General features: G+C 39.9%; 1 protein-coding gene across 4 annotated transcripts in view; it reads right to left on the reverse strand.

Annotated features, from left to right (window-relative positions):
* LOC119647214 (ras-GEF domain-containing family member 1B) overlaps positions 1 to 18,043 on the reverse strand; it is a 1,018,095-nt gene that overhangs the window by 328,424 nt on the left and 671,628 nt on the right. For 3 of the 4 annotated variants that reach the window (XM_038048042.1, XM_038048040.1, XM_038048041.1), the window contains one exon: positions 17,342 to 17,485. The exons of the other annotated variant lie outside the window; for it this stretch is intronic. In XM_038048042.1, the coding sequence (XP_037903970.1) occupies positions 17,342 to 17,485 (144 nt within the window). The remainder of the gene's footprint in view (positions 1 to 17,341; positions 17,486 to 18,043) is intronic. 4 annotated transcript variants of the gene reach the window in all.

Genomic DNA, 18,043 nt, shown 5'->3' on the forward strand with positions numbered 1-18,043 from the left:
ATCCCTGTTTTGTTGGGCTCAAATATTTTACCACAGTTGATAGTGAATGGAGTAGAAATCGTAGAGAGTTGCCTACTCCAAAACATTGGGGTGGATAGTGTCAGGATCAGCATCTTATCTTAGTCCACGCATCGTTCAAAGAACTGGATACACGGTTAAGAGCGTTTTGGGATATGCCACTGAATAAGTAGGAAGCTAATCTCGTTGATGATCAGGCATGTGAGGAGCGGTACGAAAGAAATCATTATCGAACGTTTTAAGGAAGGTACGTAGTGCCAACCCCCTGGCGAAACGATAAAATCAAACTAGACAACTCGACACTTCCTGGGCCAAGAGAAAAAGGGCGAAAACATTGAGTTTAAAAAGAAGTCAGATGAATTCATGCGTGAATATTTGACCATGGGATATATAGTGGAGGTACCAAGAGGGTTGCACGGAGATACTTCCGGAGAAATATAATACATCCCATACCTGGGTACATTGCGGCAAAACGCCACGTTCACAAAGTTGCGAAATGTATTTAACGCATCGAGTTCGTCCTCAAATGGGATCAGTCTCAATGAAGTAATTTATCCAATTTAGCCAAATTGCAGACCCATATATTTCACTTGGTGACGAGAATACGCAAGTTCAAATTTGCCTTTTCTAGTGACATTACCAAAAAGATACAGACAGATATTGTTAAGGCCGGAGGATCAGAATAGGTTTAGGATTTTATGGAGAACAAGTAGCGAGCAACCCTTGATGGGGTACCTCCTGAGAACCGCTACTTACGGCGTGGGCTGCGCCCCTTTGCAGGCCATCCGAACCTTTCATCAGGCTACAGCAGATAATACCAGTAATACTTCTTATCACTGGTTTTATCTCTGCGCTCTGTGTTGGATCCGCAACCAAAAACCAGTTGAGAACAAGTTCATAAAGAAAAAAGTAGCGATTATTCGTGAGCTTTTATCGCCTGACAACATACATCATTTAAAATCTAGCTTAAACCCTGCCGATTTTGTTCAAGAGATATCAGCTTGCAGAAGTTGGTAGAGCATGATTTGTGGTTCAACGGACCGCGGTTTCTGCAGGAAGAGTATCTTCGAACAGAATACTTCCCTTCAGTACTAGAAACAGTATCCCACTTGATTGAGGAAAATTCGGAATTAGAATCTTCATCAGACTTCATAAAGCGTTTTTCGAGCTCACCTAAACGTAGTAGTACGATGCTTGCGTTGAGGAGCGGCAGGTCAGGACCTTTTTCAGTTCAGGAGCTAAAACGGGCTGAATGCGTAGTAATAGAATATCACGAAGGTCCAGTTTTCGAAAAACAATTGGATAGGAATCATTGGTTGTCACCACTCAACGGTTTCGTGGGAGAGAGCTCCGGACTCCTTCGCGTTGGAGGTGATTTTTTTAGCGAATTCGAACTTGACCGATTAAATAATTAAGTAAGTGCTGCCGTGCTGCCGAAGATGAGGCCGGCGGAAGTATTTGAGAACTTTGGAACGGATCTCTGTGGACCATTTCAGGTAAAAGCTTCAAATCTGCGGACTCCAAAAAATACGAAGGTGTACTTGGTCGTATTTGTTTGTATGGCTATTAAAGCTGTATATCTGGAAATATGTTTAGATCTTACGACAGCGGCTTTCCAACGCCCAAGAGCCAGAGGCAGACTATATGGTGTCACAGCCAGTATCACAGCCAGTCATTATGGAGGGTTATTTGAGGCCACTAGAGACAGTTTGAAACGATATATGAAACAAATCTAACTTGTTTTGTGAAAATTTTTGTACCGTCGTTTGCAATTGGGAGGCAACATTCAACAGCAGACCGCTGTACCCTTTGGTGGACAATGATTTGCAGGTGTTGACTCCTGCTCATTTTCCTATTCAAAGAAGCTTATTATATTCCCCGATGGGCGACGGTTTGCCCGAACATTTGCCAGCTACAGAAAGGTGAAGTGCTTCCAAATTAAGGAGCTACAAATGCATTTCTGGGAAAAGTTTGAGAATGACTATTTGGGGTACTCACAAAAACCGTACAAATGGAAAAAGCCGGGCCGGCAGATTGCTCAAGGAGAGTTAGTAGCAATCACTCTAAGTCATAGTCGGTCAGAGTCCTCTACGTTGGAAAATGGCCCATCTAGTTGAAGTTTATCCAGACCCTAAGGGAGTTGTGCGGCGGGTAAGGCTGAAAACAGTTGCCAGAGACAGCGTTCATCGGACTGCACATCAGCTACCCTCAGAGAAACAACTTGACCTAAAAGAGCAGTCCCCAGAAGCGTGTATTGTTCCTCACCAGCCTCGCGCACTGGCTAGAACTAGAGCGCAACAATTGTCGTTATCGCATGCTGCGATTTTGCTATGCGTGCGCCTCTTAGTCAGAAAAGTCGGTGCTGAGCCAGTGGAATCAGTGCGGCGCGGCAGGATTCGCAGCTTTCGAAATTTACTTCGAATGTTGCGAATGCGAACAAATAGATGGCGCGGAACTTTCCACTTTGTAGAGCTCGCCACGGGAGTGGAGGACTAGCGAGGAAAGTGTGCCATGAGTTAGGGGCAGAAAGAAACACATGAAGGGAGATCATTCTCTTCTGCCTCTAACGTTTGGATAGTCGGTTATCACGCGATGCAGTTTTTAATTAATTTAAACTCATTCATTAAAATTAATAAAGTCTAATTATTACGTCTATCGAGTATTGATTGTAAAAACTGTTAGTCTATGCTCCGGGGTACCTAAAAATTGTAGTTTGCAAAAAATTGGCTATTTTAGTTAAATCAGTGTTAGAATCCAAGGTGGTTGAGATTAGAGACGTCCAGGTTAAATAGTTCAAGCTCAAATATACGATTCTCACCCCCGAATCCGGAATTTATCACACAGCAGGTGGAGAGGTTCTCCAAGATTTGCGAGTGATTAGTAAAAGAGGAGACACGAAGTTATTGTAATCATTTGAAATCATCAGTTAACGTGCTAACTGGCGATATTATGAAAGAATTAACCAAATTATACAAAGTGAATGAAATCAAAGCCTCAAAATACATCCCCTTCCGATATCTGCACAAATAAAGTTAAAAATAGTATATTATCATATTTTAGAAATTTAGCCAGAAACCCCCCTTAAGTTCATGCTGGAAGTACAAAATTTGGGACTTGCATAAGTGATAACATAACGCATATCTTTGGCAAGGAAATCCAACTTTTATTAACAAAGTTACAGAAGGTGAAGATTTTACATTTTGTTTGAATTTCGTGCATTCTAAAACGTGTATGACGTCATCATAACATCAATTCGCCAATACCACAACAAGGTGAGCTCACGTGAATTCGAGATTGCAGAGAAAAATTTTTATGGTTTTGTGTAAGACAAAATCTTATTGAAATCGGTTTACTGTCTGTCTGTGCGTCTGTCTGTCACACGAATTCTTCTCGGAGACGGTAATAGCGGTTGACACCAAATTTCGTGGAAAGGTGGGAACTGTGAACGCTCGCGCATACGGTGAGTTACATTATTCTGCGTCGAAGCTCCAAACACACAAAAGGGGTGTGAACCTTTTTCTCCCACCAAATATAGTAATGTGTGGTAAGAAACGAATGGTCTTGATTAATACTCCCCGAAGCCAGTGTTAGTTTTGACATGTGTTTGAAAAGTGGGGAGTGCGGGTCGTCAAAAGTGATCAGTTGTTAACGGACCCATTCTCAGAAACTAACCGAAACAAAAATCTGAAACAAAAATCTGAAAAAATCAGGAAGCTACCACTATATGGTGTCTGGGCTTCCAAATACCCTCTATACCACTATCTGTTCAAAAAAAAGTTAATAATAGTATATTACTATCATTGTCAGTAATTGACTGCCAAACCCCCCTTAGGTTCATCCGAAAACCAAGAAATTTTGTAGCAATATAGGCTATAACATAGAGCGCTCTCCTGCCTGTTGGAAATCACATTATTACTATTATTAAAGTTATAACAGGTCAAAGTTGTCGTTTCTTTGGAAATTCAAAACTTTAAATGTCAATATCAGGTGAAAGTGGATATTTTCACATAATTTATACGGGTATATGTATTATGTGCCAGGTACTAATGGGAGAAATGCAAACTCAAGTGTCTTTATAAAAGAAATAATCAAAACCTTTCATACCTGAAGCGTCCAGCTTCCGGTTTCCCGACTTGTTTAAGTTTTTCAACCATTTATATATTAATATCAATTACTGCAGATAGACACATGCATATGTAAGTGAAGCTTTGGGATAGTGCCTAATTAAGGCAGATTTGTACATTGAACAAGCAGTATTCAATATACGTACTTTATATGTACATGTGTATACTTTTATACACGAAATAAATCGAAAATTAGTGTATCATCAATTTATATACATGCATGTTAAATATAGTATTCGATAATAGGCAATTTTTTTTTATTTAGCGTGAGCGTAATATCTATGGCTGTAGTATGTATGTATTTCTTGTAGTTTGAATAAATATGAAGTAATTTTTTGGGTTTTTAGCCATATATGAATGGAAAAATGTGCTTGCAAAGTTTCTTACATAGAAGAATACAAAATCTTGATAATCTTTATACAGGGTGCGGCAGCATAACTTCCTTTTTAAGGTTTTGTGTGAAACAAAACCTTATTAGAATCGATTCGATGTCTGTCTGTCCGTCTGTCTGTCTGTCTGTCTGTCTGTCTGTCTTTTTTTTTTTTTTTTTTTTTTTTTTTTTTTTGAGGAGGTGGAAATCTTCAAAAGACACTGGTCTGGACACACCAGCGTGTGGGATTTTTACCCACTAAAACCACCCCCGACTCCCCCCCTACCCCGTGGAACCACCTTTAGGTATTACATCACGGGGCGGAGTTAGCTCACTTTAGCTAGGTCTCCTTCCGTCTTCCCGCGGGGTCCGTAACCGCGCCTTCCTCACTTCTTCTGCTTTTCGCAGTTTCCCCTGGATCACTGCGATCATGAAATTGATCGCATCCCAGTCTTCCTTGCAAGCTACCATTCTCCGGACAAAATTTTCCGGTGATAGCACTTCACCTAGAGTTTCCTCTAGGTTCCTCCTTTCTTCCACGAACCTAGGACATTGGAAGAATACGTGCGCTGGGTCTTCCGGGACCCCGTCGCAGTTTGGACAATTAGGCGAGGTGTCCAATTTAAACCTGTACAGGTATTGACGGTATCCTCCATGGCCGGTGAGAAACTGGGTGAGATTATAATTGATCTCCCCATGCTTTCTCTCCAGCCACTCCCTGATGGAAGGGATCAACCTGTAAGTCCACCGACCTTTTTCTGACTGGTTCCATCGCTGTTGCCACCTGCTTATGGATCTCTCTCTTTCGGATTTTTTCACCTGCGATAAGGGAGAGATGGACCTGGTGTTATAAATGTTCATCATTTCGGTTGCCAGGATGTCAATTGGCATCATTCCCGAGATGATGAACGCTGCATCGTCTGAGACGGTCCTGAAGGCAGAACACACCCTTAAGGCTGTTCTTCTGTAAACCCTACTCAGTTTATATGCATTTCCTAAAACCTGCAGCGCGTTTCCCCAAACTGGGACTGCATACAGCATGATAGAACTCACCACCTTGGCTATGAGCAGCCTGCAAGTATGCCGCGGTCCTCCTACGTTCGGCATCATCCTTGCGAGAGCCATACTCGTGGTGGATGCTTTTTTACAAGTATGCTCTATGTGCTGCTTAAAATTGAGTTTTCCGTCTATCATCACCCCCAAGTATTTGATGGCCGGCTTGGAAGTGATGATACGATCCCCGATTCTGACGCAGGCGTAATTTCTTTTGCGGCGCTTAGTGATGAGGACCGCTTCCGTCTTTTCCTCCGCGAGTGCCAGTCCAGCACTTTCCAGCCAAGCCTTAACAGCACTGATTGCTTCGCTTGAGTACAACTCAGCATCCTCGAGATGCTTTGCGACCACAACCAGTGCTATGTCATCGGCGTAACCCACCACCGTGGCCTCCTCCGGAACCGGAAGGTTAAGCACATCATTGTACATGATGTTCCACAGTAGTGGGCCCAGTACAGAGCCCTGTGGGACACCCGCGGAGACAATGTACTCCTTGGGTCCATCATCGGTATTATACCACAATGTTCGCTCGTGCAAATAGCTATCTATGATAGTGGCAAGGTAGGTGGGAACACCAATCGTCGCCAGAGACTTTCGTATAAGGTTCCAATTGGCCGAGTTAAAAGCATTCCTCACATCCAGGGTGACCACCACACAATATTTGCTGGTAGAACCCCTTCCGTGAATTGCATTTTCGGCCAAGCCAGTAACCATTTTGATGGCACTGTCTGTCTGTCTGTCTGTCTGTCTGTCTGTCTGTCTGTCTGTCTGTCCGTCTGTCTGTCTGTCTGTCTGTCTGTCTGTCACACCCGATTTATTCGGAAACGGCTGAACCGATTATCACGAAAATTGGCAGGAGTATGTAATCTGCCGTTCCCTTTACATGCAGCAACTGACCCCATTTTGTGTTAAGTTTAAGGGGGGCTCCCCATACATGTGAAAGGAGGGTGCAAAATGTTTTTTCATAAAATGTGGCCATGTGGGATATCAAATGAAAGGTCTCAATTAGTACTTTTCGAAACTGGTTCACTATTTGATGTTAGGTGAAACATAGGGGAGTGAGAGCTCAAAATATGACCCCCAAAAAGTGTAACAGGTCTCGTTCTCAGAACCTATCCAACCGAAAAATCTGAAAAAAATCTCAATAGTGCATCGCTACGAAATCTAGGCCTCAAAATATATCCGGTTCCGATATCTGCACAAATAAAGTTAATAATAGTATATTTCCACATTTTAGAAATTTACCCGGCACCCCCCTCATGTTCATCCCAGAAGAACAAAATTTGGCGTACGTATAATTAAGAACATAGTGCACAATTTGGTCAAGTTTGAAGAAAATCCAACTATTATTAACAAAGTTATAGGGGGTAAAACTTTACAATTTTTAGTGAATTTCGTGCACTCCACAACCTGATGACGTCATCATCACATATCAATTCGTCAATACCACACGAAGTAAGTTCGTATGAATTGGGTGGAAAAGAATTATTTTGTTTTAGTTCTTTAATCATTTGTATATGAATATCAGTTATTCCAACGAGACATGTGTATATGTAGGTATATAGTATATGCGTGCTAATGAACTTTGCGGGTAGTACCTAATTCAGATAGATATAAGACGTAAATCGGAAATATGGGTACGATCAATTTATATACGTGCCAATATGTGTACAGTATTCGAAAATAGGCAGTCTGTTTGTTTAGGGTGAGCGTAACATCTACGGCTGTAATATGTACGTATGTCTCGTAGTTTTGTAGCTATATACGGATAGAAAAATGTACGTTGAAATTTCTTAGATAAGATGAACACAAAACCTTTATACCCGAAGCGCGAGCTTCCGGTATTCCGACTTGTTTAAAATGCGCGCCACTCAGTTAGTTGATGTCGTGGGGGAGCGCTAGTGGTCTCGTTCAAGAGGGGATACTGTAAAGTTTTGTTCCAACATGGTTCAGTCGCCATCATGCGTTGGAATAGTGAGGAGCGTGCCTTTGTCGTTGAAGTTTACTTTTCAAGCGGATGTTCGGTTATTGCAACACAGCGTGCATTTCGGAATCGCTTTAATTTAGCCCCGTTGGCTCCCGTCCCAGACCGCAAATCAATTGTTACATGGGTCACTACATTCAGACAAACTGCAAGTGCGACAAAAGGAACAACTGGAGTCCCTCGGCCCGTTAGATCACCTGAGAACATTGAAGCAGTGAGAGCGTCAATGTTGCGATCGCCACGGCGTTCTGCGCGCAAATACGCCCTTGGACTATCCGATCGTTCTGTGAGAAGAATTCTTCGTATTCTTCTGTGAGAAGAATTATTCAGCTGGAATTATTGGTTCCTGGTTTTTTGAGGAAAATGAGGTTACAGTGACAGTGAATTCGGACCGGTATGTAAACATGCTACAGAATTTTTTTTTTCCCAGGGCTAGAAAATTTGGATTTGGGGGACACTTGGTTCCAACAAGACGGTGCAACAGCATACACTTCAAGAGCATCGATGGCTGTTTTGAGGGAACACTTTCCAGAGCGCCTTATCTCAATTAGAGGCGATTTCGAATGGCCGGCACGCTCTCCCGATCTGTCCCCTTGTGATTTTTTTCTATGAGGTTTTTTGAAATCCCGTGTTTATGTGAACCGTCCAAGAACCTTACAAGATTTGAAGACCAACATCCAAGAAGAAATTGCCAACATAACACCTGCTATGCTAACAAGAGTCATGACAAACGCCAGAAATCGGTTTACGCAATATATGGAGAATGGGGGACGTCACCTAACAGATTTGATCTTCAAAACAATGTAAATAAAAATTTTAGACATGTACCTACATTATAAAAAATAAATAAATATTTTCCGATGCATACAATAGTTTTTATTGAGTTTTGAAAAAAGGTAGTTATGCTGCTGCACCCTGTGTATATATAGCTTCCGATATTCCGACTTGTTTAAATTTACTTTATTATAATTAACTTAACTTTGTTAAATGTCAACGCCACCAACTGGTGCTAAGTACTTTCTTAATATTTAATGAAAACGCCGTCCACTAGTGGTGTGTACTTTTACGGACCATTCGACATCCGACATTGCCACTGCCCCAGTTAACGCCACCAGGTCAATTGTGCATTGTTCCTGTTCCATTTACGGATGCAAGGCCAGATGTTTATTATTTATGCTCAATACAACTGCAGTAATATTGAATGAAGATTTGACTTCAAGGCCATTGCTGTTGCTGGTCTGAATAAAATTGAAGCGGTTACACAAATGAAATATTCACAAAAACGTCTAAAAATTGGCAAAAGTCGGGAAATCGGAAGCTGGTATAAAAGGTTTGTTTGAGCTATGAATTCCTTGTATAAAAATATTTGAGTGGACATTTGTTCCATTTGTACATAGCGGGTAATGTATATGCATATATTATGTCAGAATAGTCACTTTAGCAGAATACTCACTTTACATGAGGATGGACGATTCCGTAGCCTACATAACGACGAAATCTATGAGCGATACCATGACCGTCCGGTTGTGGATAAAATCCGGCTCAATAGGTTACGGTGGGCGGGACACTTAACCCGTATGGACGGGGATGATCCAGCCCGGAAAGTCTATAAGGGAAATACCTATGGTAGAAAAAGAAAACGAGGCTGACCCTGCCTGAGATGGAGCGATGGCGTAGGTGAGGACGCCAGACAGCTTTTAGGCATATGGAATTGGTGACCCTCGGCGCAAAACTGGGATGTCTGGAGTTCCTTATTAAGGCAGGCCTAGACGGGATGCCGGTTGTTGCCCCGTTTATGATGATGAGTCGTCCTCTTCCTCAGTGAGTTTTTCTCGACAAACTCATAAAAAGTCACTGAGGAAGAGGACAACTGGTCTTCGAACTACCGGTATATGAAGAATAAAAAACTCTCTATTCGGCATTGGAAAATAAAATTTGTCTTCTTTTTTTTTCATTATAAAACAAGCCAAAAAAACCGATGAAGTCTTGCATATATTTCCATAATCTAGCCCATCCGCTGGTGTTATACAGCCCATTTTATATGATACGGCCCATTTTATATGAGGATGACGTCATACATGTCTCAGAGTACAATCAATTCATATAAAATACAAAACCTTCACACTCCATAGCGTTGTTAATAGTAGTTAAATTTCGTTCAAACCTACTTTTGCTTTGTTTTAGACAAAACCTCAATAAAAATTAAAAAACCAAAAAAGGCCAAACATCGCTTATCACGGAATTTTCATCTTGTCCATTTAAGGGGGTCATCCCGTGTGAAGGCCGTTTTTTGAGGTTTTGTGTAAAACAAAACCTTATTAAAATCGATCCAATGTCTGTCTGTCTGTCTGTTTGTCACACGCACTTTTCTCCAAAACCGCTAAACCGATCCGAACGAAATTTGGTGGACAGATGGGAGCTATGAAATCTCACCCATACAGCGAGTGGCATAAATTTAGGTGGAGTTTAAAGGGGGGCTCCCCATATATGCAAAGGGGGGATTAAAAAATTTTTTCGCTGGATATAGTTGTGCAGGGTAACAAATGAAAGGTCTCGAGTTGTACTTTCCGAAACTGACATTAGTTTTGGCATAGATTGCAAAGTGCGTGAGTAAGGAGTCAAAATGTACGCACTTGAAGTGAGACAGGACTCATTTTCGGAAACTACCCAACCTAAAAATCCAAAAAAAAATCAGGGTGGTGCGCCTAGATGAAATCTAGGCCTCAAAATATGTCCCATTCCGATATCTGCTCAAATAAACTTACTAATAGTATATTACTACTTTTTAGAAATTTACTGAAAAACCCCCCCTTAAATTCATCCTAGGAGGGGAATTTTGTTCTAGCATAGAGGACAATATTTCGTATATATGCGCTAAATTTCATGGAAATCAGGCAATTAACACCTACGTTATAGCAGTTCAAACTTAGCAATTTCGCGCGAGTTTACTGCTTCCAAAGCCATGCAAATCAGATGCTGACGTCATAATTACCCGGAATAACTGGCATTCGCGTGGAATATTAAAGTCCCATTTATGAAGAATCTATTTATCTGCTGCCCTTTTTAAGGTTTTTGTAAAACACTTATGTGAAATCTAATCTTCGAGAGATGTCCCATTCCGGTATCTGCTCAAATAAATTTACTAATAGTATATTATCAACTCATCAATTATCAATAATCCACCGGCATGGAGGGCAGTCTCGTGCATATACATGCCAAGTTCCATGAAAATCCAACTATTAGTGTCAAAGTTATAGAATTCAATTTCGTGCTAATTAACAACATCCTAAGCCATACAAATAAGATTCAAGTGAAATATTAAAATTCCATTCAAGAAGAATCTAATTCTCCCTAGCCCTTTTTAAGGTTTTGTGTGAAACAAAACCTTATTAGAATCGATTCGATTCGAATCTAATTCTCCCTAGCCCTTTTTAAGGTTTTGTGTGAAACAAAACCTTATTAGAATCGATTCGATGTCTGTCTGTCCGTCTGTCTGTCTGTCTGTCTGTGTGTCACACCCGATTTATTCGGAAACGGCTGCACCGATTGTCAAAAAATTGGTAGGAGTATGTGATCTGTCGTTTCCTTTACATTTTGTGTTAAGTTTAAGAGGGGCTCCCCATACATGTGAAAGGAGGGTGCAAAATTTTTTTTCATAAAATGTGGCCATGTGGGGTATCAATTGAAAGATCTTAATTAGTACTTTTCGAAACTGGTTCAATATTTGATATTGGGTCAAACATAGGGGAGTGAGGGCTCAAAATATGACCCCCAAAAAGTGTAACAGGTCTCGTTCTCAGAACCTATCCAACCGACAAATCTGAAAAAATCTCAGTAGTGCATCTCTACGAAATCTAGGCCTCAAAATACATCTGGTTCCGATATCTGCACAAATAAAGTTAATAATAGTATATTTCCACATTTTAGAAATTTACCCGGCACCCCCCTCATGTTCATCCCAGAAGTACAAAATTCGGCATGCGTGTAACGAAGAACATAATGCACAATTTGGTCAAGTTTGAAGAAAATCCAATTTTTTGTGAATTTCGTGCACTCTACAACCTGCATGACGTCATCATCACATATCAATTTGTCAATACCACAACAAAGTAAGTTCGTATGAATTGGGTGGAAAAAAATTATTTTGTTTTAGTTCTTTAATTATTTGTGTATGAATATCAATTATTCCAACGAGACATGTGTGTTTGTAGGTATATAGTATATGCGTGCTAATGAACTTTGCGGGTAGAGCCTAATTCAGATAGATATAAGAAGTAAATCGGAAATATGGGTACGATCAAATTATATACGTACAGTATTCGAAAATAGGCAGTTTGTTTGTTTAGGGTGAGCGTAACATCTACGGCTGTAATATGTACGTAGGTCTCGTAATTTTGTAGCTGTATACGGGTAGAAAAATATGCGTTGAAATTTCTTAGATAAGATGAACACAAAACCTTTACACCCGAAGCACGAGCTTCCGGTATTCCGACTTGTTTATATTTGATGTTGGTTAAATTGTTGGTATTTGCTAATAATATTAAACTCAGGGTGTGAGGCGTATGAGGTTGACCATTATCAACACAGGGCTTTCCATCAAATGATTTATTTAAATCGCTTTCTAGAAAATAGAGGGCAATGGAATTTTTAGCTATATTACACGGAGCTGTCGTGCACTCGTCGCTCCTCACACCTTTTTCTTTTTGTTCAGCCATCAGTTCACGAGCGGGGTCGGCCTGTGGTGATCGGTTTCGTCATTTTATTTTGTAATCTTGAGACCTTTAAGGGGGTCATCCCGTGTGTCGGGCTGGAGAAATCGATTTTTTTTTGTGCATGAATTGTATCTATATATAGTGGAGAATATGTGGGCAAAGGGATTTTCCGATATTCCGAGTCCTTGAGAAATTACTGGGTTAAACAAGTAAGGAGTTTGCAGCCGCGGCTAGAATACTCGATGAGAAAGAGCATCGAATCTTTTTTTACCTGTTAGTTTTTTACCTGAGCCTTATAAATTTGAATACAGGTATAAATATAAAAAGATGGAAAACCAATCAATTGTCTAAACTTATTTGCTGTTTGGAATAAAAAGGATAATCTAGTCTAGAGTGAGCACTGAAAGACGTTCAAGTTATACTCAGTTATATTTTGTTGTAAGTATTGTGCTGTTTGTGTGTTCAGTGATTTTTTTAAATGGATCGTACGAAGGGAGATCGCTTTAACGTTCAACGTCATGCTCGCACTAAAAAACGAATATTTCATGGGAATCGATAGTTATCAGAGAAGAAAAAGGACTTCGCATCAACATCAGCAAAGAAACTTTTAGCAAGCATGAACATGGATGTTCCAATTGCGACAAGTTTTGTATATTGTATATTGGATTTTGCTGGAGTTTTCTCCGGTATTTCTGGAAATTTCTGAAAATAATAAAATATACGCAGTAGTAAAAAAGGAATACGTAGGACATGTCGAGAAAAGAATGGGAACGCGGCTCAGAAATGCAAAGAAGAATCACAAAGGCATTGGTGGAAAAGGGGCTGGAAAACTTACTGATAAGGACCTCACTCCATTTCCTGGGCTGGCTATTCGTCGACACGCAAATTCGATAGGAGGAATGACGCAAGAAATTTGGGAAACTTTCTTCCATAATTGTTCTACAGACGAAAATCCTCCGCATCAAAATTGTCCAGCAGGCGAGGACAGTTGGTGCAAATGGCGCAAAGCGGAAGCTAAAGGAGAACTGGATAGTTTCCACCAGCAGAAGGCACCTTTGACTGAAGAAGTTCAAACAATCAACAAACCAATCTACGACGATTTGTCACAACATGATTTCTTGAATAGATGTTTAGGAGCAGAGACCCAGCATAACAATGGGTCGTTAAATGCATTGATCTGAACTTTCGGTCCTAGACACCGTCATTCTGGGACCAAGGTCCTAGGAATAGCCACTTTTCTGGCTGTAATTATTTTCAATGAAGGATTCAATGGCATTCTCAAAATCCTAGTGACAATGGGATGTCAAGTTGGTCACATATGTCAGGTTTATGCCGACCGCCGTAATGAATCGCGAATTTGGCGGTCCGAACGACCATCGACTGACCTCGCTAAAAGAGCCCCAACTGACACCAGAGAGCAACAATCGGCCTTACAAGACTTTTTTGAAGAAACGGAGGGTGCTCTCTATGGACCAGGTATAGCAGATTAATGGTGGGCTAAAATTTTACTATTGAAAATCACATTTAAATTTTCAAATGCGTTTTTCTCGAAACTGCATCTTGAAAATCGGCTGCCACCATAGCTCAAAATCTATCCAACCAAATTCTTTGAAATTTTCACGGCTTCTTTAATACATATTTCTACGGTCCGCAAACTAGGATAATTGCAATCGGACTGGTCGGTTTTCTTTCATTCATAAAAAAAGCCGTAAAAAAACACCAAAATCCAAAAAATTAAGCTTAAAAGCCCACCAAAAATTTACCTTTTAATATTTTCCAATTATCCTAGTTTGCGGACCATGGAATATTGTCCACATTAAAATGCCGCTTAGTTTTTTTCCCTCAGATGAACACAGCGCCCTCCAGCGTGGCAGCAGAAAAACACCCTTTTTTGGAGATGGGTGCATAAATTAACACCTATTCCGAAAATTAGCTACGGAATCAAGCTGAAAAATTTATTACATATACTAGAGATATCAGCAAACATATGGTGAAAAAATCACGTTTCTATCTTTATCCAGTCCTTCAAAATAATTTTTCAAAAAAAGGCAAAAAAAAACGGCCTTCACACGGGATGACCCCCTTAAATCCCTATCCAGCATATCAAGCCACCATTGTTTTGGCCGGCTTTTTGGTTGCTTACCATTGCTTTCGATGTTCTGATAAATACTGGTTGTCGAATTCTCGTTAATGTGAATTACGTGACCACACCATCGAAAACGCCTTTCTTGCAGGTTTTCCACGATCGGTGCAAACCCGTTCGATCGCGGATAAAGACGTAATCAAAACGTGTCACGCCACCAGTGCAATGCAACATCTTCGTCCCCATTACCGCAAGACGCCGTTCATTGACCTTTATAATCGGCCAATACTCAGAACTATAGAGAGCGGCAGACGGATGACATTGCAGTAAATTTTAGATTTGGAACGTGCACTGATACGTCGATCACAAAGAACACCAGTTGGGGAATGCGACTTCATCCAGGTTGCGTTAATGTGTGAAATAATTTCATTACGCAGTTCCCCTTTGGCAGATAGCATTGACTCGAGATATTTAAATCGCTGAGTTCTGGCAATGGCAGTAACCTGCTCTCGAGATATTTAAATCGCTGAGTTTTGGCAATGTCGGTAACCTGCCCTTCGAGATATTTAAATCGCTCAGTTCTGGCAATGGCAGTAAGCTGCCCAGAACTGAACGATTTCAATATCTCGGGTCAATGCTATAAGCCAATGGGGAACTACGTTATGCTCCTCACATAGCGAAACACAAAATCTTTTATACCTGAAGCGTCAAGCTTCCGGTTTCCCGACTTGTTTTCGTTCTTTTAGGAATTGTTTGTGAAGAACTGGATAAAGATTCAAATGCGAATTTTGTGCATGCGGAGTAATTTTTCCAGCCTGAAAGCATAATTCTATATTGAAATACAGAGCAACTTATACACCTACCTCCAAAAAAGATGTTTTTCTGCTGCCACACTAGGGGGGTTGTGACCATCTTAAGGAAAAAATGTAAACGGCATTTTAACCTGCGGACTTAACCACAGTCTACAAACTAGGATTATTAAAAAATATTGAAAGCTAAATTTTCGGCGCTTTGTTAAACTTCTTTTTTGTGAATTTTGTCGTTTTTTCAAGGCTTCTTTATTGCAGAATTGTGCGTACGTACAATGAATTTCAGGAGGGCTTTCAAGTAAATTTCTAAAATGTAGTAATATCCTACTATTAACTTTATTTGACCAGATATTTGTATGGAATGTATTTTGAGGCCCAGATTTTGTATAGGTTCTGAGAACGAGACCTGTTATACTTTTTGGGGCACACATTTTGTATCCTCATTCCCCTGTGCTTGACCCAATTTCAGGATCATTTTCAAAAAGTACTTATTGAGCCCTTCCCTTTGATAGACCCATCACCATATTCTGTTAAAAAAAATTTTCTAGAAAAATGGTAGTATGCCATTATTGGCTTAATTTTTGCAGATATCGGAAAAGGATTCATTTAAGGATTTCGTGTAGATGCATCACTGTGATTTCTTTCACATTTATTGCTTAGATTGGGCTGACTTGGTGGACCTCGGCGCAAAACCGGGATGTCTGGAATTCCTTATTAAGGCAGGCCTAGACCGGATACCGGTTGTTGCGCCGTTGATGACGATGATTGGGCTGACATTTTTATATGTTATTCTATACGGCAGTAGTTCTGGTACGAACCATGATTATGTATTTTCATTAGTAATTTCTAAGTTTTATTTTTGATTTTCAATGATAGCCCCGATTTTAAAAGATTCGTCTTTACAACTTCTGTTTAGCAACGTGAAATAATCGTGATTCCGACGATAGAGCCAAGTATTCAGAATACAGAAATGTTTGAACTTTTGTTTTCAGGGTACAAGAAATGGAGATATGCCTTCCACCAGCTACCCTTTTTTAAAAGGAATCCACTTTGATCACAAAAAGTAAATACAAACTATTATCAAATTCCTTAATTAAAAATTTTGAATCACCATTCAACACGCCAACAGCAACATAAACAAGCCGGGAAACCGGAAGCTAGACGCTTCAGGTATGAAAGGTTTTGTGTATTTCTTTTATAAAGAAATTTGAGCGTGCATTAGCATGTAGCACGTAAAATATGCATATATTATGTGAAAATAGCCACTTTCAAGTGATATTGACATTCATAGTTTTAAATTTGCAGAGGAGCAACAGTTTTGACCTAGTATAACTTTGTTAGTAATTGTGCGATTTTCACCAAATTCAGCAGGATTATGCTCTATGCTGTAGTCTATACTGTTGCAATTCTTGTCATTCTAGGGTGAACTCAAGGGGGGTTTTCCTGCCAATAACTAAAAATTATAGTAATGTACTATTATTAACTTTATTTGAACAGGTATCGGTATGGAGGGTATTTTGGAGCCTAGGCCCCCTGATTTTTTTCAGATTTTTCGGTTGGGTAGTTTCTGAGAATGGGTTCGTTAAAGAAATGGTCAATTTCAACCCCCCGCACTCCTCACCTTTTCAACAAATGTCAAAACTAAAAACGGCTTCGAAAAGTACTAACCGAGACCTTTAGTTTAATACCCCACATGACTATATTTGATGAAAAAAAAATGTACACCCCCCTTTTGCATGTAAATTAAATTCAACGTAAAATGATGTAGCTCACTATATGCGTGAGCGTTCACAGTTCCCACCTTTCTACCAAATTTGGTGCCAATCGCTACAACCGTCTCCGAGAAAGATGCATGTGACGGACAGACAGACAAATAGACGGACAGACAGTAAACCGATTTTAATAAGGTTGAAAATGTAAAAAAAATATCGGGCGTCACATAGGAAAGTCCCCTTTAGCTCAATGGTGATTGATAAATGATCCTAGGCTGTTAGAAGACTCAAAAAGTGACTTTATGTGTATTTTCATAAATACATTTACATATTATCATATATCTATCCATTTGGTAAAGTATCCAACGGGCAGCAAGTTAGAGCCTGTAGAAAGGTAGTATTGCATCTCCAAGTTCAAGCATACTCACCCCAAGTAACCTGTAAACGGAAAATTTCAGCTTCTACTCTTTACTTACCGTTTCTTTCAGTCTAATTATAGATGGTGACTCTAAAGCTTCGAGAATTGCTGTTGCACTGTTGTAATTTCCAACTGCAAGACAATACTGAGCCGTGCCACTCCACAGCTCAACCATTTTACTTCGGTTCTGGATATCGCTGCACTATATTATTGTGTTGTTTGGGATTTTGATCCAGCGAAGACAGCAATCAATGCACGAGTCGTTTGGATCCGAAACGAAATATTGAAAATATTTTAAAAGAAATAAGATTAGCATGAATTCAATTGCGAATGGTTATCAATATACCCAGAGTTCTACTCTAGCCGTATATTGACGATGAGAACACCATACTGTAACAGCCGGATATATCATACATAAAGCAAATATTATGCATAATATTATATAAATTAAATTCTAAACAAATTGGGAAACCGGAAGCTGGGCGCTTCAGGTATGAAACGTTTTGTTTTCTTCATCTGTGAGTATATTTGAGTGTAGAAGTATCCCATTTGTACGTAGTCCGTTATGTATATGCATTTAGCATATGTGACTACCCACTTTAGTATGATATTGATATTTAGTTGCAGTAAATTTACACGGTAAAGTCAGCTTTGAGCTACTGTAACTTTGTTACTAATAGTATGATTTTGATTAAACTCGGGGATAACATGCTTCATATTATATTTTATACTGCTACCAACTTTTATAACTCTGGGATAA

Source organism: Hermetia illucens, chromosome 1 (assembly GCF_905115235.1).
Source record: "Hermetia illucens chromosome 1, iHerIll2.2.curated.20191125, whole genome shotgun sequence".
Classification (NCBI taxonomy): domain Eukaryota; kingdom Metazoa; phylum Arthropoda; class Insecta; order Diptera; family Stratiomyidae; genus Hermetia; species Hermetia illucens.